The 22,486-nt window shown below is 42.5% G+C and overlaps 1 protein-coding gene across 1 annotated transcript in view; it reads left to right on the forward strand.

The window, feature by feature from the left end:
* The window catches only part of LOC127573182 (gamma-aminobutyric acid receptor subunit beta-4-like), a 92,052-nt gene that overhangs the window by 51,773 nt on the left and 17,793 nt on the right, over positions 1–22,486 (forward strand). The window contains exons 4-6 of the mRNA XM_052021167.1: positions 11,427–11,647; positions 15,734–15,816; positions 20,862–20,999. Of these exons, the coding sequence (XP_051877127.1) occupies positions 11,427–11,647; positions 15,734–15,816; positions 20,862–20,999 (442 nt within the window). The remainder of the gene's footprint in view (positions 1–11,426; positions 11,648–15,733; positions 15,817–20,861; positions 21,000–22,486) is intronic.

Here is a 22,486-nt window from a genome sequence, read left to right on the forward strand (position 1 = left end):
AGAAACACTCAAGAAGCTCAGGGTTATCCAAGACAAAGCAGCCCACTGGACCTACACACCATTCACCTCCCTCTATCATCCCAGTGTGTACTAACTATCAATGCCACCTTCAATGGCATGTTCCAAAGCCATGACCTTGATCATAAATTGCAGAAATCATATCATTGAAGCACAGACTTCAAGCTCGCCAACAAGCCACGTGCTACCCTACTTTGGGAAAAATATCTATATATTCCACCCTTGCCAATGGGTCTCAGTGCTGGATCATTAAACACCGACCTACTGGCAATACTCATACAGATGAGTGATTAAAACTAAAGATACAATGTACCTCCACTGTGTCTCCATAGTGCCTGTATCCCCATTCCCAATGTTGGGCCTGTGTCTCCACTGCTGATGTAGACAGAGGCCCCAACATCAAGAATGGAGACAGAGTTTCTTCTGTTATTGATTTGAACAGGGGGATCTTTGAGCCCAAGTCCACAGTCTCCTGAACATAATAACATAGGTTGATAGGGTGGTGAAGAAGGCGTATGGCACGCTTGCCTTCATAGGTTGGGGCAGAGAATATAAAAGTTGGGACATTATGTTGCAACTTTACAAAACATTCATTAGACAGCTCTTGGAGTACAGGCCATCTCTGGGTTTCAAACGCCTAACTAATGGACACCCGTACATACCAATGAACTCCCATATTATTAAATTCTGAAGTCTGACGTACATACATGTGTTCATTCCTACAAGGCAGAACTAGTTTCCTCTCTATCTTTATTTTTAGTAATTGTTCTTTCTTATCAGTCTTGTGTGCTTTAGATACCATTCATTACAATACTGTGAAGGTATATTACCATATTGACTGATTTTTTTCATTTTCCGACTTATGGACAAAATCGACTTATGGACAATTGTAAAAGTGGAACCCGTTTGTCACCCAGGGCAACCTGCATTATGTGCAGTTCTGGTCACCACACTATAGGAAGGACGTGATTACACTTGAAAGAGTGCAGAGGATATTCATCAGACGTTGCCTGATTGGAGGACGTTAGTTATGGGGAGAGATTAGATAAACTGGGCTTATTTTCCCTGGAGTGAAGGAGGTTGAAGGGTGATCTGATGGAAGTATGTAAGATTATAAGAGACATAGATTGGGTAAATGGACAAAATCTTTTTCCTGTTGTAGGTGTATCAAAAACTAGAGGGCATAGATTTAAGGTAAGCTTTAAAGGGGATCTGAGGGGTAAGCGCTTTTACACTTGATTTTTGTGAGTGTATTTCAATATTTACTGATATTTATTTTTGTACTAGCTGCTATACACAGTGTTGCTCGGGTTATTATGCTGGCAATCATGACACTTACATTTATTTCCATGCAATCAGATTTTATAATACTGCTTGTAAATGAAATAACATCCAATGTAAACATATAATTAGTCCATGAATATTATGATTAGGGTTTTTAAATTATGTAGTTTAACATACACACTGAAAATAAACATAATAATTACATTTAATATTGTTCTCTTTAGGTATGAACCTGTGCATGATGTGTAAGTTTACTTGATTTCAATATTGAAGTGCTTCAGAATACGCTATATTTCTTTCTTTTTGAATCCAATGTAAAAATTATTTTTATCTCCAACTCTGCAGCAACAAGTGGATTGCTGACCAAGGAAAAAGTATTGAGTTTTGAGATTAAGGCCAACAATTTTTAGTGATTGTTCTTGTGCCTTGTACAAACTCATAGCAAAACTAAGTTGAACAGGGAACTGAAATCATTTGAATTGAAAAGATAGACCGGATGGGATAATTGGGATCTGAGGGAAGAAGACTTTTTCCCCAACAGCATTACTGGTCATTATTGAAGAACTCACTTACAAGTGGTAGTAATTTTTGAACTGATAATCCTGTGCTGTTGGTGGATGCAAGTTCCTGAGTAGCATGATTAGAGTTTATTTTAGTTCAAGATTATATGCTGGCACACCAGGTAGTGAAAGAGAGTTTAAAAATTCAACAGGAAAATGTAAAGCCTCTCAATGCAGTCACACTGTCAATAAATTTATGTTGGACAGGTTGTACAAGAAGCTTTGAAAGAAGTTCTTTATTCATGGCCTGCCCTGCATCATTTTTGTGGTGCTAAAATTGCTCTTTCAATCCAACAATGGTAATTCAAAGAGAATGACATTTGGAAAAACGGCTTGCATCAGATCATGAAGTGATGTAACAACTTGATGTAACAAATTTTTCACCAAAATCATTCCTGTTGAGTTTTTGTGTTTAATTTCCCCATTTCCTAATTTGAGTAAACTCAAAGCAAACATTCTAACATATCGATCGTCTGTCAAGTACGCTCACATATTGGTTTTCAAGTGTAGTTGTTTAACATTTTCTCAAATATATGATGTTTTAATACAGGCTTTCAATTTATCTGCTTTAATACCTGGTGGAATTACTGGTTTGATGAAAATCTCCAGCTAGCACTAAAGTAATACATCTATTATTATGTCTAAGATCTTGCAAAATTCTATCTAATGTTTCAGTGGCTGCTTTGTCAGCCATTCTACATTCATCCCAGACAATAAGTTTACAGTCTTTCAGAATTATTTTTCTTTGCAATTCCCCGACCAATGTTACATGTTGGAGTCTCCACATTCATCAAATTTAAAGGGGGTTTAGAAGTCAAATGTGCAGCTTTCTCCCCCTCAAAAGTGTTGAAGTGATGCCTGTTGTGCAATCGTGTTTTGTCTTCGAACTTTAGCCAAAAATAGATTAATAAGGAAAGTTTTTCCCATTCCACCAGAAGCATACAAAAATACTGATTCCTTGGTCAATGTAAACAGCCTCTGTAATCGTATCTGAGACATTGCTTTGGTATCTCACTAAACTTGGTTCTTTCTCATGGACATATTCGTCGAACTGGTTTAACTCCTAGCTGGTCTCCCGCAGAAATATTGTGCACAAATTTTCAGCTTCTCTTTGTGATTCAGGTAGACCAAAAGTACTTGGGTCAGGTCCGCCAAATATTTAATACCTCAAAAATAGATCTAGAAAAAAACTCGTTGATTTTTAATGGGGAAAAGTAAAATTAGGCCGCCTTTGAGTAATGGAAGGCCTCCTATTGGGGTCTTAGAAAAATTATGAGTGTAGTTCACATCCTTATGCTAAACCTAACTTGCATGCAAAATTTCACATTTCTAGGTTATTTTGTTACTGAGCTATGCATGGGACACACAGACATTATATTTTATTATATATCTATATATTTTTCAGATTTTGACTAATTTTCTCAGATATTTGCTGATATGTACTGTATAGTTTGAATATTTACAGATAGCTCTCTGTGGCTATCATTTATCTGAATGTCATTGATCAGAAACATTCAGAAATGCCTAATAATGAAATAATTAATATCATCTAAACATTATTTCAAAAAAGAATTGGAAAAATAAAACAAAACAGATATTAAAAAAACATAATCTTGTTTAAACAATTAAAAACGTAAAACAAAACACACATAATTAAAAATGCCGCATGCCTTATTCTTCCTATTGCTGGCAGCAGGTCCTACAATTCCCTTCAAACCAATGGACTCAGATCACACACCAGATCTAACTGTGCAAAATTCTCAACAAAAACCAGAAAAATCAGGAGTGGTTTTTGAAACGTATCTGTGTACTTTACAGACACATCGCCTCTCCTGTCCATTACTCACCTCATCCTCCACAGCATGTTACCTCTCCACCCAGTGTCCTGTGTACACTGCAACACTGTATCTTGAACTTACCACAAGCCAATTTGGTGCAGCAAGTCCACACCGTCTTTGAGATGGTTCCTTGATTTACTTCAGTGACTTATTTACCTTCTGCGCTCCAAAATCCTACCTCTTGCTCCTTGTTTGAATTCCTCCAGTTAGGTTTCCACCACGACCATTTCAAAATCAGTACTGGGTCTTGTGATTGACTCTTGCGTTCCAGGACTGAAAAATTAAAATCATTACATAGGTGTCCTCCCATGTGATTGTGACAGTAGCAATCAAACCAGCCTTTTCCTCCTTCACCTCTCTGTAAGTGCTGTTTCTCACAATCCTTCACCAACACCCTTCCATGATGTGCAGTTGTTTGCCTTTTTTGTACATCCATTCACAGGGTATTAGAATTGTTTGCACGGCCAACATTTAATCTCCATCTCTTATTGTGGTTGAACCAGGAAATATTTTTCTCCCATTTCAGAGGGAGCTTAATAGTTAACCACATTGGCTTCATTCTCAGCAATGCAGTCACAGCCGAGTGTTCACCAGCAATGTCCTCTCCTTCGCTCATACTTGGTGATCCCTGAGGATTTATTCCTGTAGTCCTCCCAGTTCTCATCTGTATATTCCCCTTACAGTTGAATACCCTATCGCTATAACTCTCCTAATCCTTTTCCTCCCCTTCTGTGGCAGGGCATTCATGGTGCCACAAACTTGTTGCTGCTTTGCCTGGGAGGCCTTCCCCTCAACAGTATCCAGCATGGTACACCTGTTTGAGAGGGCTATGTCTACAGAGTTTTCCTGAACTTCCCACTTGTGTCCACTACTCTTCCTGGTGGTTACCTATTACTCTTCTGACTTTGCAGTCATTTCTCATGGGATGACCTGCTCAATGAACTTACTGTCCACAATGTTCTCAGCATCACAGCTACTCAACAGTGAATCCATCCATTGCTGTGTGTTCAGTCAGGAACTGCAGCTATACATACTTCCTGCACATGTGGTCACCAGGGACACTGAAAGTCTAAGAGAAACAAAGCACTGTAGATGCTGGAATCTAGATGTAAAACAAAATGATGCTGGAGAAACTCAGCAGGCCAGGCAGCATCTGTGGAGAAAAGCAGGTGGTCATCGTTTCAGGTCAGAACTCTTCTTCAGGACTGAAGATAGGAAAAGGGGAAGCTCAATATATAGGAGGGAAAAGCAGAGCAGTGATAGGTGGACAAAAGAGGGGAGACAGGGTGGGCACAAGGTGGTGATAGGTAGATGCAGGTAAGAGATTATGATAGGCAGGCGCAGGGGAGGAGGGTAGAGCAGATCCGCTGGGGGATGAGTCAAAGGTAAGGAGAGAAAGGAAAAAAAAGGTAGAAAAAAGAGAGAGGGGGGTTGTGGGGAAGGGAGGTGGGGATTACTTAAAGTGGGAGAATTCAATGTTCATGCCATCAGGCTGCAAGGTTCCAAGATGGAAAATGAGGTGTTGTTCCTTCAGTTTGCACTTGGAGTTCTCCTGTCAGTGGAGGAGGCCAAGGACTGACATATCAATGATAGTGTGGGAGGGGGAGTTGAAGTGACCGGCAATGGGGAGATGCAGATCACAGTTACAGACAGACACTGAAAGTCTCCCTGTCTCCCACATTCTGCAAGAGGACCACACCACAGGACTAGGTGATCCTGCCACTGCTTTCCCTCAAATTTCCTTATACGTAAACTCCAATAATCTGCTATACGACTATTAAAAAAAATAGTCCCAGAAAGTGGCAACATTTTGCATGTAGCTCCTCTTAAAACAGCTTTCATGCCCATCTATGATCTCAGCTCATCTATGGTTGAGATCATAGATCTCTACATGATCTACATGTAGAGATGGTTGACAGGTTCAATTCCTTGGTATACATATCAGCAACAAGCTCACCTGGTCCCTTCACACTGATGTGGTGATCAAGAAAGTGCATCAGTGTATTCACTTTCTTAGGCACCTGAGAAGATTTGACTTGTCCACAAGAATTCCCTTGAACTTCTACAGATGCGCTATAGAAAGTATTGTGACAGGTTGCATCTCAGCCTGGTATGACAACTGCTCTGCTCTTGACTGACTGAACCTGCCCATAGAGGACTCCTTTGACTAACACCGCCCAGTCCATCACAGGATCATCACGTCCTTCCATCCAGTCCATTTTCACCGTGCGTTGCTTCAGGAAGGCTAGTAGTATCATCAAGGATGTCTGCCACACTGGCCATTCCCCTTTCTCTCTTCTACCTTCTGGAATTGGAATTGGTTTATTATTGTCACATGTATCGAGGTACAGTGAAAGATTGTCTTGCATACCATTCATACAGACCAATTCATTACACAGTGCATTGAGGTAGAACAAGGTAAAACAATAACAGAATGCAGAATGAAGTGTAACAGCTACAGAGAAAGTGCAGTGCAGGTAGACAATAAGGTGCAAGGTCATAAAGAGGTAGACTGGATAAGATACAGGAGCTTGAAAGTCTGGACATCCAAACTTAAGAAGAGCTTCTTCCCCACTGCTGTCAGACTCCTGAATAAATCACCTCTTTCATATCCCCTTCCCGATGGTGCTGCCACGTTCTCGGACTCTTAACTCTGCCTCTCTTGGTTATTCCGCTATTGTCACTTTAGTGTTCTATGAAGGCACTATAATCTCTGCACCAGTCTGCTGTCACCATCTTTGGGCTCGTCACTGTATTTACTGTTGTATTTATTATTACCATGTGCATTGTTTATACTGTGAGCTTCATACGAATAAGGAATTTCATAACCTAATCTAATTCAGAAATCCTAATGATTCAGCATATGGCAAAGCTGGGTAATGTTCCCCACCCTCCATTCCCACTCATGGGGCTTCAGTTCCCACACTCTTCCCACTCACCAGGGCTTCAGTTCCCGCGTTGTCTTCACACTCACCAGGACTTGCAATCTCTGCACTCCAAGACTGCCAAGCCTTTAAAAAGCACACTGTGCGTTCTCTGCCTGGCCTCCAATACACTCAGACAGCAATAGACCAGGCAGCAGAAACTGGTCTCAACTGAAAAAGTTACGAGTAGAAAAGGCTATGAGGTACCTCTTGTGGTACCTTAATTACCTGGAGCTGCAAGCTCTAGTTAAAATCTTCTGGCCCACAGGATTTACTGAGAAAGTTACTTTGACTACTAAAATATCAGATAGACTTCAATTGAAAATAGTATAAACAGATCCCTGACTAATCAAAGCTTGGATTTTGTCAAACTACACATTTAACACCCTCATTCTACATCTTTACACTCAGTGATGCACTCCTGCACAGCTCCCTCCTTCTAACCCCTTTACACTCTTCTAACACATGCCTGACCAACTCCCTTATTCTACCTCCTGTATACTTTGTATGACATACTCCTGACCTGTGATATCATCCTTTCTACTTTGCCCTGAGTATTGGATAGATGTGGCCAAGACCAAATCTTACACCCTGAACCTTATCCATAGCATTAGAGCAGTCATTATAGTTTTGGAGTATTTACTATGATCATTTCTGTCACCTTTGTATGTGGTTAACATTACTGCCTCACTGCTGATCACTTCAGCTTCTAACAGATTACTGTAACACTTTATTCTGCATTCTGTACTGTTTTACCTTGTACTACCTCAATGCACTGTGTAATGAAATGATCTGAATGAACAGTATACAAGTCAAGTTTTTTGTACTATACCTCGGTACAAGTGACAATAATATTCCAATTCCAATAGTCACAACATTGACAATAGGTCTCCAAGACAAGCCTCGCATTCTCTTTGTGGCCTCGTACTGTACACCCAGACAGCTCCTTTAACGATGTTTCACGTCATGTTGCCGTTTCACCACATTGTCCACAGTATCTGGACAGCCTGCTGCTGCCCCTATTGCTACTCTTTAGTTTACAGCTTCTGAACATAGTGTCATCACTTGAAGGATAAAATCTAATCCTGCACCAAATTCTGCCCAACTTCAACGATGTGACCAATATGCTCACTATCAACCAATGTAACCTCTGGAGGAGATTGTGAGGAGCTTCAACAGTGTAAAGCCCAGTACTGGCTAAGGAATAGAGTCAGTCAAATAGTGATGTATTGTTTCACACTGGGATCGTGGTATGATTATTTGTTAACAAACTGACTGCATTTGGGATGCATGATCCACTGCATCATACAAAGCTGTCAAATCCTGCAGGGAGTAGGAGGCTGTCTGGCCATTGCCAGCATTTTGAAAGAGCTGTGCACTCTGCTTTTCCCCTTCATTAATTTATATAAGGGTAGCTATCTTTAGCTAGGACTTTGACAAGGTCCCGTGTGGTAGGCTGGTTCAGAAGGTTAGATCCAGTGGGATCCAGGGTGTGTTAAGCCAATTAGATACAAAATTGGCTTGGTGGAAGTGAGCACAGCGTGGTAGTGGAGGGTTGCTTTACAGATTGGAGGCCTGTGACCAGTGGTGTGCTATGGGGATCGTTGCTGGGTGCCCTGTTGTTTATCATTTATTATTAATGACTTGGATGAGAATATAGGTGGCGTGATTAATAAGTTTGCAGATGATACCAAAATTAGTGGTATAGTGGACCGTGAAGAAAGCTAACTAAGATTACAACAGGATGTAGATCCACTGGGAAAGTGAGCCAAAGAATGGCAGATCAAATTTAACTTGGATAAGTCTGAAGTGTTGCGTTCTGGGAAGTTTATCCAGAGCAGGACATGTACAGCAAATGGCAGTGCACTGGAGTGTGTGATGGAACAGAGAGTGGCATCATAGGCAAACAGGGTGGTGAAGAAGGCATTGGGCATGCTTGCCTTCATTGGTCAGGGCATTGAATACAAGAGTTGGGACGTCATGTTACAGCTGTAGAAGGCGTTGCACTTGGCATATTGTATGTAGTTCTGGTCGCCTAGAAAGGATGTCATTGTACAGGAACGGGTGCAGAAAAAGTTCATAAGGGTGTTGCCGGGACTGGACAGCTTGGGTTATAAGGAGAGACTGGATAGGCTGGGGCTGTTTCTCCTGGAGTGACGGAGGCGGAGGCATATTGAGGCATAAGGTGACCTTATTGAAGCATATAAAATCATGAGGGGCATAAATAAGGTGAATGGTCACAGTCTTTTTCCCAGGGTAGTGGAGTCTAAAACTAGATGGCATAGGTTTAAGGTGAGAGGGGATAGAAGGGTGACTTTCCACACAGAGAGTGGTGAGTATATGGAATGAGCTGCCAAAGGAAGTGGAAGAGCTGGGTACAATTATAACATGTGAAAGACATTTAGACAGGTACATGGATGGATATGGGCCAGACACAGGCAAATTAGGCAACTTGGTCGGCATGGATGAGTTGGGCTGAAGGGCCTGTCTCTGTGCTGCATAACTCTGACTCTACAACTCTTAACTATGATAAGCTAAGGTAAAAGACAATCAATACTGATGTTTTAAATTTTTTTTAAAAAATTTTTTTTAATTTTATTTACAGCGTGGTAACAGGCCCTTCTGGCCCAATGAGTCTGCACCGCCCATTTTAAACCCAATTAACCTACCTGTACGTCTTTGCAATGTGGGAGGAAACCGGAGCACCCGGAGGAAACCCACGCAGACACGGGAGAATGTACAAACTCCTTACAGACAGCGACGGGAATCGAACCCCGATCGCTGGCGCTGTAATAGCATCACGCTAAGCACTATGCTACCATGCCGCCCAATAACCTTACAACATCCAAAGTCAGGAGATAATGATTACCCAGGAAAGATTTGGTAGTGTTGTGCATATCAAAAATCATGTAAACACAGAAAACAGCAAATAGGTATGTTGGTATCCTGTGAGTTCAGGGTGGTTTGTATTCTGATAAAAGCAGAGTATATGTACCAGTTCTTCAGTCAGAATCAGTGCTGGCCTGGAAACCCACACCATTGATGGTACGATCCATCTGTGGTAATCATAGTTTCAGCTGATGGTGGGCTAATGACCAAAAGTAAGGCAGGGTGATGTGTGGATATAGAGCAAGGTTGCCTGCTACTCTAGGAGTGGAATCTGTTCCTCCAAAAGGCTCCAGCTCTTGTGGATATGCTGATTTGTCTTAGCATGAGTCCACAAAGATGCACATCTCATCAGCATGGACTTGTGAAGATAGTGTTGTGGTCACTTTAACCAGTTTGTGGAAAGTAGGAGACTTTTGTTTTATTGTTACATTCACAACTTTATACCTTAGAGCCAATGAAGTACTTTTAAAATATGGTAACTGTTGTAATGTTAAAAATATGTGGCTGATTTGCGCATAGTAAAACAATGTGGAAACAACCAGTAATTGGAAGATAAATATTGAATAAGGCTGCTGTGTTCTTTTTTCCTTACAATTGTACATGGGGTGCTTTATACCCACACAGGTCCCAAACAGTCCTACCAGTTAAAGCAGCGACTCACTTGTACTTCTTCCAGTCTGGTGTACTGCATTCAGCGTTCACAATGAGATCTCCTCTACATTGGAGAAACCAAACGCAGATCACCTTGTGGAGCATCTGTGCAGCCTTCTTCGCTCCCATAGTGAGGCCCGATGTAAACTAAAAGAATGACATCTTGTCTTCCTCTGAGCACTTTCCGAGGAAGGGTCACTGATTTGAAACATTTACTGGCTTCCCTTTCTACAAATGCTGCTTGACTAGCTGAGTCCTTCCAGCATTTTCTGTTTTTGTTTCAGATTCTAGCATCTACAGGTTTATTTGTTATTAGTACATCCCTGGATTCCTAGGTTATGTTGGAACAATTGTGTTCAGTTAAAAACTTTACTGATGAGCATCAGACATGAATGCAGTGGGCAGCACTTCCACCTCTGAGTTACATGGTTGTGGGTCTAGATCCACTCCAGAAGATTGTGCACAACATCGAGGCTGGTAATAGCATTGTGTCTGGCAATGCAAGCCCAGATTTTGTGCACAATTCCCAGGATGGCATTAGCAGGGCCAGTGCAGACAAAGCACTGCGCTGTCAGAGATCTCATCTTTCATTGTCCTCAACTGGATATAAAGCAAACACTGGAAGAACTCAGCCAGTCGATTAGCATCTGCGGAGGAAGGTACCAGTCAACATTTGGGGTCAGGGAGCCTTCCTCAGAACTGGGGGAGGGGGATCAACTGGGGGGAGGTGTGAGACAAAAGATGGAGATTGGGTCAGACAGACCAGGTGAAAAGGAGTACAGATACTGACTGTTAACGAGGCATTTTATGGAAACGGTGAGAAAGGGACATCAGCGTGATAATGAGAAACGATGAGAGAGCAGTTTACCTGAGGGTAGAGAATTCAGTGTTCATTCCAGAAGGTTGCAAAGTGCCCAGACTGAAGATAAAATGTGGTTCCTCCAGTTTATGTTGGGCCTCACTCTGGCAGTGGAGAAATAGCAGCGCTCTAATAAAACAGTTAGAAACAAAGGACTGCAGATGCTGGAATCTAGATGGAAAAACACGATGATGCTGGAGGAACTCAGCAGGCCAGGCAGCATCCGTGGAGAAAAACAGGCGGTCAACATTTCAGGTCAGGGCCCTTCTTCAGGACAGATGCTGCCTGGCCTGCTGAGTTCCTCCAGCATCATCGTGTTTTTCATCTAATAAAACAGTGATTTTTATATGTTGGGTTTGAAGATCAATGTGGGTATTCTCATCACTGTGTCTTTTTTTGCCAGGATTACACGATCACGATGTATTTCCAACAAGGCTGGCGGGACAAGCGGCTCTCGTACACAGCCATCCCACTCAACCTGACCCTGGACAACAGGGTCGCGGATCAGCTCTGGCTGCCGGATACCTACTTCCTGAACGACAAGAAGTCTTTCCTGCATGGGGTAACGGTGAAAAACCGCATGATCCGGCTCCACCCAGATGGCACTGTGTTGTACGGACTCAGGTGAGTGGTGACAGAGCAGCACCTGGTTTAATGTTCCCCAACTCCTGAGTGCCACCCACAACTACCAACTGTTTCCAGAGCCTGGACACTTGACAATAAGAGGAAACAAGATTTTAAGTTGGGTAAAAGAACAAGGAGGAAAGGAAGAAACTATCCTCCCTAGCAGTACATCGTCATCTGGAACACGTGGACAAAGAGGGCAGCGGAAGCAATTCAGTGATAGCTTTCAAAACCTAATCAGATAAATACTTGAAATGTTAAAATTTACAGAGCACAGAGGAACTGGTTATCCAGGTAGGTACAAGTGGGGGGGGGGGGGGGGAAGAGATAGGGGAAGGGTACAAAAGACAGGAAAGGGGATGAAACGGAGGGGAGGAGAATGAAAGAAATGGAAGAAAAGATGGAGGTAGCAGGAGAGAGAGGAATGGGAATGAGCAGAGCAGAGGGGAAAGGAGGCAGAGAGAAGATGGAGGCTGGAAGGTTGGAGCAGGAGAGGAAGTCGAGAGGAGAGGAGGGATTGGGAGAGGGGAAAAGCAGAAGAGGAGAAAGCAAAGTGAGTTGGAGAGGAGAGGGGAATGGAAAGTGTTAGGAAAAAGAATTAAAGGGGAAGAGAAGAAAGAGGACAAAGGTGAGGAGGCAGAAGTGGTATTGGATGGGAGGGAGGGAAGCGGAGGAGGAGGAAAGAAGGAACTTGAGAGGAAAGACAGGAGAGACAGAGTCGTGGATGTTAGAAACCTAGTAAGCAAAATAATCAAGCAACGGAAACAAAGGCAAGTAGCAAATGGGTCAGTAAAAAATTTATTAAAAGGCCAAATGTAAAAGTTCGTCAGTTAAATGCACAGTAGAACCAAATAAGTTGGATGACTTATGGTATAAATGGGTATGAAATAATTGCTATTCACAGGACTGTAGCTACAGGGTAACAAAAACTGGGAACTAAATATTCCAGCGTGTTTGGGAAGGACGTGAAAAAAGGTGGGTCGCTGCTTTATCAAGGGATGATATCAGTACAGTAGTTACGCAGGTCAAATTTGCTGTGAATTAGGATCAGTTTGGGTGGAGCTAAGAAGAGCAGGAAGCAGAAAATATTGTAGGAGGTGTTCATAGGACTTCTGAATTGTATTGTAATGCAGGGCACGGTGTAAGTAAGGAACTCAGAGCTGAAAGTAGCAGGAGTAATTCAGTAATTATGGGGACTTTAATGTACATATAGACCAGGATGATCAAATTAGTGTGAACAATGTGGAGGATGAATTCCTGGAGTATATGCAAGATGATTTCTAAATCTGTACATTTAGGAACTGACTAAAGGATGAACAATTTCAATTCTAGTACAGTGCAATGAGAAAGATTTAATTAATAACATTATAAAGAGGCCCCCAGGGAAGAGTGGCCATAAAATGATAGAAGGTTACTTTAAATTAAGAAGTGATATTGTTTAATCTGAAGCTAAAATTTTCAATCTAAACCAAGAAAACTGTAAGGTTACAAGAGGCAGGTTGTCTGGGGTAGATTTGAAAATTACATTGAAGGGTATGACAGTGGACAGGCATTGGATAGAATTTAAAGAAATATTACGTCATCTGCAACAAGTATACATTCCCTTAGGGCAACAAAACACAAGTAGTGCAACCATGGATTACAGGAGAAATTAAAGATAGTATTAAATCAAATGAAAAGGCTCAAAAGCTTGTCAGAAAAAAAAGCAATAATACTTGAATGAAAACAAACAAAACTGCAGATGCTGGGATCTGGAACAAAACGTGAAATGCTGGAAGAACTCAGCCAGTCAAGCAGCATCTATGGGAAGCGAATCCAGTTACTGTTTCATAAAGAAGGGGTTGTCACTGAGGAGAGTGATCCAACTGCTAACAGGGAAAAGCAGTTTAATCACTAATTTTAGATGAAGATGAGGAGGAACTTCTATGTTCTAACTTCTCTCCAAGAGTCATGTCTCTTTGGAATTCTGTACTCCAGAGAGCTGTGGAAACAGATTCATTGAATATATTCTAATCAAAGACTAAGTTAATGGAACTATATGAGAGTCAAAGGGTATGGGGGGGGGGGGGAGAGAGAGAGTGGGTAATGGTGCTGAGGCCAAGATTGGGTCAGCTGTGATCTTAGTGAATGGTGGAGCAGGCTTGAAGGGCCGAATGGTCTACTGCTGTTCCTAGCGGGAATAAGATCAAGGGAGCAGAAGGTGGGTCTTATGGGTAAGATGAGCTCAGAGAGGCTGTGAAGATGGTGGAAAGGGTCTGGTGTGTTAGGAGATGAGTCATTCACCACAGGCTACACACTGCCTCTGCCCTGCACTTAGAACCACAATATTAATATGGCTGATCCAGTTGAGTCTCTAGTCAGTGGTTACCCCAGGATGTTGATGGTGGGGGACTAGGCACTGGTAGTGTTGTGAACATTAAAGGGAGTTGTTTAGATGCTTTCTCGAACAATATGGTAACTGACTGGCATTTCTGGATCACTTGTTATTCATAAAACCACTTTCATGGAGTCATACAGCATGGAAACAGGTCCTTCGGCCCAACTGGTCCATGCCGAACAAGATTCCCATTCAAGCTAGTCCCATTTGCCTGCATTGTTATTGTACCTGCCTCAACCACTTCCCCTGGCAGCTCATGCCATATACGGACCATCCGCTGTGTGGAAAAAATTGCCCCTCAAGTTCCTATTAAATCTTTCCCCTCTTCACCTTAAACCTCTGCCCTCTAGTTCTTGATTCCCCAACTCTGGGGATAAGACTGAGTGCATTCACCCTCATGATTGTATACACCTCTATAAGATCACTTTTTAGTCTTCTATGCTGTAAGAAAAGAAGTTCTAGCCTGTCCAACCTCTCCCTATAGCTCTGTCCCTCAATTCCTGGTAACATCCTTGTAAATCTTTTCTGAACTCTTTCCAATTTAATAACATCTTTCCTATAGCAGGGTGACCAAAACTGAACACAATACTCCAAGTGTGGCCTCACCAGCATCTTGTACAACTACAACATAATCTGTCAACTTCTATACTCTGTGCCCTGACTGATGAAGGCCAGCATGCCAAAAGCCTTCTTCACCACCCTGTCTACCTGTGACTCCACTTTCAGGGAACCAGATACCTGAACTCTAAGATCCCTCTGTTCTACAACACTCCCCAGGACCCTACCATTTACCTTGACTTGACTTTCCAAAATAAAACACTTCATACTTACCTGAATTAAACTCTTTTTGCCACTTGTCAGCCCACTTACCCGGCTGATCGAGATCGCCCTGTAATTTTTGATAACCTTCTTCACTGTCAATGATACCATCTTTCCTGGAATCATCAAACCACAGAATTGTTACAGCACAGAGGAAGACCAGTCAACCCACTTTAATAGATGCTGGCTCGTAGTAAACCAATCTTGTTTGCCTTATTCTTCAAGTTACTAATCACTTACGAGATTTATTATACAAGAGTTTTTGATGATAAATGGGGTTGGGAAATCTGCCATTGTTGACAGATCGAGTGAGGTGGAGTAGAGGGATCTAATGAGGTGGTTGAGGAATTTAGAGATGGCTGAGGGATCTGGGAGGAAGTTGAGGGATCTCTTGAGAAGGTGATGGATCTGTTCCAGACTCGATTTCACCTGTGCAGTTATTGATCATTTAACCTCATTGACTGATAGTGTCTCAGTGTTGTTGACTTGATATCACACCAGCATTACCTTGATTCAGAGGCATCAGTGGAGTCCCTCCAACAACCAAATGACGATGTTGGCAACTGTTATTTAAAAGTAAAGCAGAAACTTCAGATGCTAGGAATCTGAAGTAAAAAAAAGGGCTGATCAGGCAGCATCTGTGGAGAAAGAACCAGAGTTAATATTACATCAAAATATTCTCATCAGATGTGTTAACTCTCTCTGTCTCCACAGATTCTGCTGAAATTTTGTTTAAATGGGTGACATAGAGAAAACTCACTGCCTGGGTCCGTAGGTTGTGTTGCTAATACTCAGTATGAATAACTTGAACGGATTGAGCTGAACATTCAATGGTGTTCAAAACAGAAGGATCCTTGTGCCTGAAGCCCATAGCTTTCCTTATCTTCCAGGATCACCACCACAGCTGCTTGTATGATGGATCTACGAAGGTATCCCCTGGATCAACAGAACTGCACTCTGGAAATAGAAAGTTGTAAGTATAATGAGTCACTTAAAAGATTCCAAGCATTATCCCAGTCACTTGAAGCTCTCATACAACTGGGCACCAATAGATTAAACAGGTCCAGGTGCTTATCGAACAAAATTTGGCGCCATGATGTTTGAGCAGATGACCAAAAGCTTGTTCAAAACTGTAGGAGATCAGGGTAGGGAGGCAAAGGAAATGAGAGCAAATTCCAGAAATTAACATTCCAAGGAAAAGTCATTGACTTGAAATATTAATTGTCAGTCTGAGTCATAGAAACAGGCCCTTCAGTCGACCATGTCCATACTGCCCATAGTACCTACGTACACTAATCCCATTTGCCCACATTAGGTCCCTAGCCTTCTATTCCTTGGCAATTCAAGCACTTGTCTAGATGCTTCCTAAATATTCCTAAATGTGATATTATCTGCCTCCATCACCTCTTCAGGTAGCCTTCCTGTGGAAAGAATTACCTCGCAGAACCCCTCCAAATCTCCTCACCTTAAACCTATGCCCCCTTGTCTTTGATACCCTAATCATGGAAAACTGAATGTTTACTATCTGTCCTATATATCTCCTCATAATTATATTTACTTCTATCAGGTCATCCCCTCAGCCTCCTCCGCTCCAGGGAAAACAAAGCCCCAGCCTCTTCAGTCTTCCTTTGTAACCGAAATGCTCCAATCCACATCTTTCCCTTAATGTGGCGACCATAACTGCCCACAAATTCTGTTTCTTTTTCCTGAAGTGATGAATATTTCCAACATGTTCTATTTTTATTCCAGAATTTAGGGCCTTGACAGCTGAAAGCACAGTCTGATGGAGGAGGAATCACATTTGGTGATAGTCAAGAGGTCAGGATTAGAGAGGGCAGAAATGTCAGGTTGTAATCGTGCTGCAGGTGATTACATATACATTGAATGACAAGGCCACGGGGGAACTATGTAACAGGGATCAGAATTTTAAAATCAAGGCACTGCTTAGTTAGGAGCAAGTAGACAGGGCGGTGAAGATGATGTCTGGCATGCTTGCCTTTGTCGGTCAGCATATTGAGTACCGGAGTTGGGACGTCATGTTACTGCTGTACAAGACTTTGGTAAGGCCACATTTGGAGTACTGCGTGCAGTTCTAGTCTCCTTGCTATGGGAAGGATGTCACTATCCTGGAGAGGGTGCTAAAAAGATTTACGAGGATATTACCAGGACTGGAGGGCTTGGGTTCTAGGGAGGGACTGAATAGGGTAGTACTTTTTTTCCTGGAGTATAGGAGGATGAAGGGTGACCTTAGAGAAGTTCATTAGATCATGAGGGGCATAGATAAGGTGAATAGCCAAAGTCTATTTTTCCCAGGGTAAAGCTAGAGGGCATAGGTTTAAGGTGGGAGGAGAAAGGTCTAGAAGGGATCTGAGGGGCAACTTTTTCCACACAGAGGGTAGTGGGTATATGGAACAAGCTGCCAGAGGAAGTGGTAGAGGCAGGTACAACTACGACATTTAAAAGGCATTTGGACAGTTACATGGTTACGAAACATTCAGAGCGATACGGGCCAAACACAGGCAAATATAACTAGCTCAGTTAGGCAACTGACAGCACAGATGAGCTGGGCCGAAGCACCTATTCCTGTGTAGCTGTGTATAGCTTCTATACTCTCTGAGCCAGTGACCATCGGTGAGCCTCAGGATGATGAGTGAACAGGGTTTAGAACACAGGTAGATTACCTCAGGTTTAAAGAGACAGATGGACACATACATCTTGGGATAGCTAATCTAGAGACAAAATAAGCATGGAAAAGGCTTCCAGCTGAGGCAAGTGATGCTGCAGAGGTGGCAATATGTGGTCATGGAGATAAGGTGAGGATAGCCAGCAGACCAGTATTTATCACCCATCCCCGACTGCCTTTGCGAAAGTGATTCCCTTCGTGAGTTGTTGTATTCCTTCTTGTGAAAGTACTCCACAGTGCTCTTGAGAGGGTAGGGCAATGGATGTCGTATTTATGGACTTCAGTAAAGCTTTCGACAAGGTCCCTTATAGTAGGCTGATCCAGAAGTTTAAGGCACATGGGATCCATGGAGACTTAGTAGAATGGATTCAAAATTGACTTGACCATAGAGGATAAAGGGTAGTGGTGATGGGGCGTTATTCTGACTGAAGGAATGTGACCAATGGTATTCCACAAGGATTAATGCTGAGACCTCTGTTGCGTGTGATACATATAAATTATTTGGATGAAAATATAGGTGGGCTGATTTGTAACTCTGAAGATGCTTGGAGTTTATAAAATTATGAAAGGCATAGATAGGGTAGATAGATTCTTTTTCCCAGAGAAGAAATGTCAAATACTAATTGAAATAGCTTTAAGATGAGAGGCAGAAAGTTTAAAGGAGATTTGCAAAGTAAGTTTTTTTTTTACACAGAGAGTGATAGGTGCCTGGAACGTGCTGCCAGGGGTAGTGGTGGAAGCAGACATGACAGTGTCATTTAAGAGGTATTTAGACAGGCACATGAACAGGCAGGGAATGGTTCGTGTGCAGGCAGATAGATTTGGTTTAATTTGGCATCACTGGGTAAATGCCATGGAACTTCCAATAGTTTCTGCCAAGATTCAGCCTGTTAGTCAACTTAATCAAAAGTTTGAGAAACGTAGTTGATATTACAATGGGCAGCCACTTTAATTACTCTAATCCCTGTTGAACGCAAAAGAGTTATTTCTCTGTAAATCTATTCACATTAGTTAGATTAGAAATGTCTGCCAAATCAAAATGGGTTTAAATACATTGACTGATCATTACTTTCTCAGCGTTGGGCTCATGTTGGAAAGAAGTTATATCTTTTAATTTTATTAAGTTGATTTTGATATTTTTGAATGAGTATCCAAGCATATTAAATATTAAATGCTCACTTTATAGGAACCAGTTTCCAAAGGAATAATAATCAGCCAACAATAATATTTTACTAACAGGCCAAATCCTGGCAGAAACTATTAGTGATACTGAGAAAGCTTGATGCTTCTGACAGAAGGTGACTTAGGGAACATGATTGGCTAAAGGTTTTCATAACAGCTTTGCCTTAGCCCACTTATTGACCCAGTTATATTAAACGAAGCCCTGCCACCAACTGGAGCAGAGACCTGATCTCAGGCACTGTCTGTAAGGAGTTTTCAGGTTATCCTTGTGACTGTGTGAGTTTCCTCTGGGTAAGATGGTTTCCTCCCAAATCCCAAAGATGTGCAGGTTAGTAGTTGAATTGGCCGCTGTAAATTGCCCCTTGGTGAGTGGTAGAATCTGGGTACAGTTGATGGGAATATGAGATTAGTGAAGGATTAATGTAAATAGGTAGTTGATGGTCAGTGTGGACTCGGTGGGCCAAATGGTCTGTTTCCTTGCTGTATCTCTCTGTGATTCAGTTGGGTCCAGATGTCTTTAGTCTGCAGGTTCACTTTATGGATCAGAGCTAAATCAGTGGGAAATCCCATGAACAGAACCAGGCCAGTGCTCTCAAGGGTGTTCAGGAGCAGGAAGGGGTCCTCAACACAAGAAACATTAGGCATCAACAACACTGGGTGTCCAGGAGCTCAATTCAGAGCCCTGATGATCATTAGGGATGCCCCAGGTCTGCCACTTCGTCAGCCTGTCTTCACATCCTGATCTGGGTCTGGCAACAAATGCTTCATTGATTCATCAATTTCAGCAGTTGATCCATGTGCTCGTTCTCTATGTGGTCTATATGTGATGTAGGTTCTTTCTGCCAATCTGAGCCTTGTGAATGGAAGCTCTGGAATCCCAGTATTGTCCAAGTACCTGTTCTAACCTTGCTTGATTTGAAAATTCAGAGACCTTTAAAAGTAAACTTTGCTGGAATTCAGCTTCAATTTTATAGGGAATTGGTGAGACCCCATCTGGAGTACAGTGGACAGTATTATTCTCCTTATTTATGGAAGGATGTTAATGCATTGGAAGCAGCTGAGAAACGTTTTACTAGGTTGGGCAGCAAGGTGGTGCAACAGTTAATGTTGCTGCCTCACAGCTGCAAGGAGACAGGTTCAATTCTGACCTCGGGTGCTGTCTCTGTGAGTTTGCATGTTCTCTCCATCATAGATTGGGTTTTCACCAGGTGATCCAATTTCCTCCCACATTCCAGAGAGGTTCTGATGGATTAATTGGCTGTTGTTTAAAGGAAAAAAGCTTCAATCAGGAGTTGACAGGCATGTGCGAGAGAGAATAATTGCAAGGAAAGAAGGAAGGGAAAATAGGACCAATAGGGTTGCTCCCATGGGAGCTGGCAAGGACCAATGGGCACATGGCCTCCCTCTGCTTTGTTATACCTGGAATGGGTGAGTTGCCCTATGGGAGAAGATTGGACAGACCTGTATCCACTGGAATTTAGAAGAATGTTGGGGGTCGATTGAAACGTAAGATCCTGAGGGGTCTTGACAAGGTGAATGTGGAGAGGACATTTCCTCTGATGGGAGAATCTAGAACTAGGGGTCACTGTTTCAAAAAAAAGGGGTCACCCATTTAAGATAAAGAAAGAGCAATTTTTATCTCTCAGATAAAATATTTGGAACTCTCTTCCTCACAGGGCAGTTGAAGCAGAGTCTATGAATATTGTTAAGGCAGAGATAGATCAATTCTTGATAAAGGGGTGAAAGGTTACCGGGGTAGATGGAAATGCAGAATAGAGGTTATTAAATCACTGATCAGGTTTGAAAAACAGAGCAACCTACTTCTACTCACGATTTGTATGTTCATCATCATTTCTGACACTTCATCTTCACTGATGTGATTCTAGAGTTATACAGCATGGACACAGGCCATTTGGCCCAACTCGTTTCTGCCGACCAAGATGCCCATCTAAGTTAGTCCCATTTGCTTGCATTTGACCCATATCCCTCTCAACTTTTCTTATCCATGTACCTGTCTAAATATCTTTAAGTATTGTTATTGTCTAATTGTGTGATTGATGTTGATCAGAATCCAGTGATATTGAACTGAGGGGAATGGACCTGTCACAGATGAGGAATAGATTTCACTTACTCCTTTCTTTCTCCCTCTGTAGATGGCTACACGACAGATGACATTGTGTTCTACTGGAAGGGAGGGGATGCAGCAGTAACTGGGGTGGATAACCTGGAACTGCCTCAGTTCACTATCGTGGAGCTACGACTGGTGTCGAAGGAAGTGGCTTTTGCAACAGGTGAGCTGAGTTGTTGGGTTTTGGGTGATGTCACATTAGACGATAAGAATGTTCTGCCCGAAGATGCCAATCGTACTGCCACCTTGTAATTCCGAGCTCCAGGCAGTTGTGGCTGATCTCTGCCCAAGTCCATCTAGGCAACAGGGAAAGGGGAAACCAACAAAACCCTAATCACTGCAGTTCAGCAACACTATGATCACTTGCACTAAAATGGACCTTTTTTTGTTGTGATTGTGTTCTTTCTTGTAAGAATTGTGTATAATTTATGTTTAATTTATGTCTTTCTTGTGAATGCTGCTTATATGATGCTATGTGCCTATGATGCTGCTGCAAGTAAGTTTTTCATTGCACCTGTGCATACACGTACTTGTGCATATGAGAATAAACTCGACTTTGTCTCATTCACTTGGAGCAGAGACCAAGTCAATCAGAGTGAGTCTGTGAGTAACTGCAAGGCTCGAGTGGTAACAGCATGTGCTGATGTGGCATTTCTGGCTCCCCTTAAGTACTTGGAGCTTTGCATGAATCTCAGGGGCCATCATTCCCTGAATGTACAATTTGTTTGAAGTTACGAGGAAAAAAATTCTCATGGTCAATGCCAAGTGTCCGTGAAATTTGTGGGACTTCATTCTCAGTCTTCCATGTTTCAGCTGCTGCTCCACAGGGCTGAGCAGCTCAGCTCGGCACTGACAGTCAAGCAATCCTGCAGACACTGGGGGGCTGAGCTGTGGTACTCTCTCGAGACAGGCATCTGCCACGTCCTTCATAACTTCATTGTCCTGGAGGCCCAACAGTATCAACATCACTGGACTTCATTTCAATCTGTAAAATCATGGCCTGGCACGTGCTTCTCTCCTCTCATCAACATCCAGCCAGGGGGTCTACCCTGATTCATTGAACCATGTGGAAGACCACCCCAACATCAGTACCAGGATTGCTTAAACTGAGATGACAATTTATGCTCCGTAACACCTGCAGTAGGCAATAAGGAAGAGCTACATGATCCCACAACCAACCAACCAACCAACCAACCAGGTTCTGTAGCCACGTCATTTGTGGAGGAGTTGTGAGCCTTGTGCAATCAACAGTGAACATCCACACTCTGATGGAAGGGATGTTTCTGTACACCACATCAATAGAGTCGTAGGGAGATACAGCACAGAAACAGGCCCTTCAGCACACCGAGTCTGCACTGACCATCAAACATCCATTTACACTAATCCTTCATTAATCCCATTTTATTCTCCTCACATTCTCATACCTCCCCCGACTACAAACCTCTGATGTGGGGGGGAAAGGAGCGCCTGGGAAAACCCACATGGTCACAGGGAGAACGTGCAAACTCCACACAGACAGCACCCGAGGTCAGGATCGAACCCAGGTCTCTGGAGCTGTGCCAGTCATGGGTAATGGTGGACAATTAAATATCTAATGAGAGGGAGGCTGGAAGAACATTCTGATCCTCAGTAATAGTTGGGTGCAACAGA

The sequence above is a fragment of the Pristis pectinata genome, chromosome 8 (assembly GCF_009764475.1).
Source record: "Pristis pectinata isolate sPriPec2 chromosome 8, sPriPec2.1.pri, whole genome shotgun sequence".
NCBI lineage: Eukaryota > Metazoa > Chordata > Chondrichthyes > Rhinopristiformes > Pristidae > Pristis > Pristis pectinata.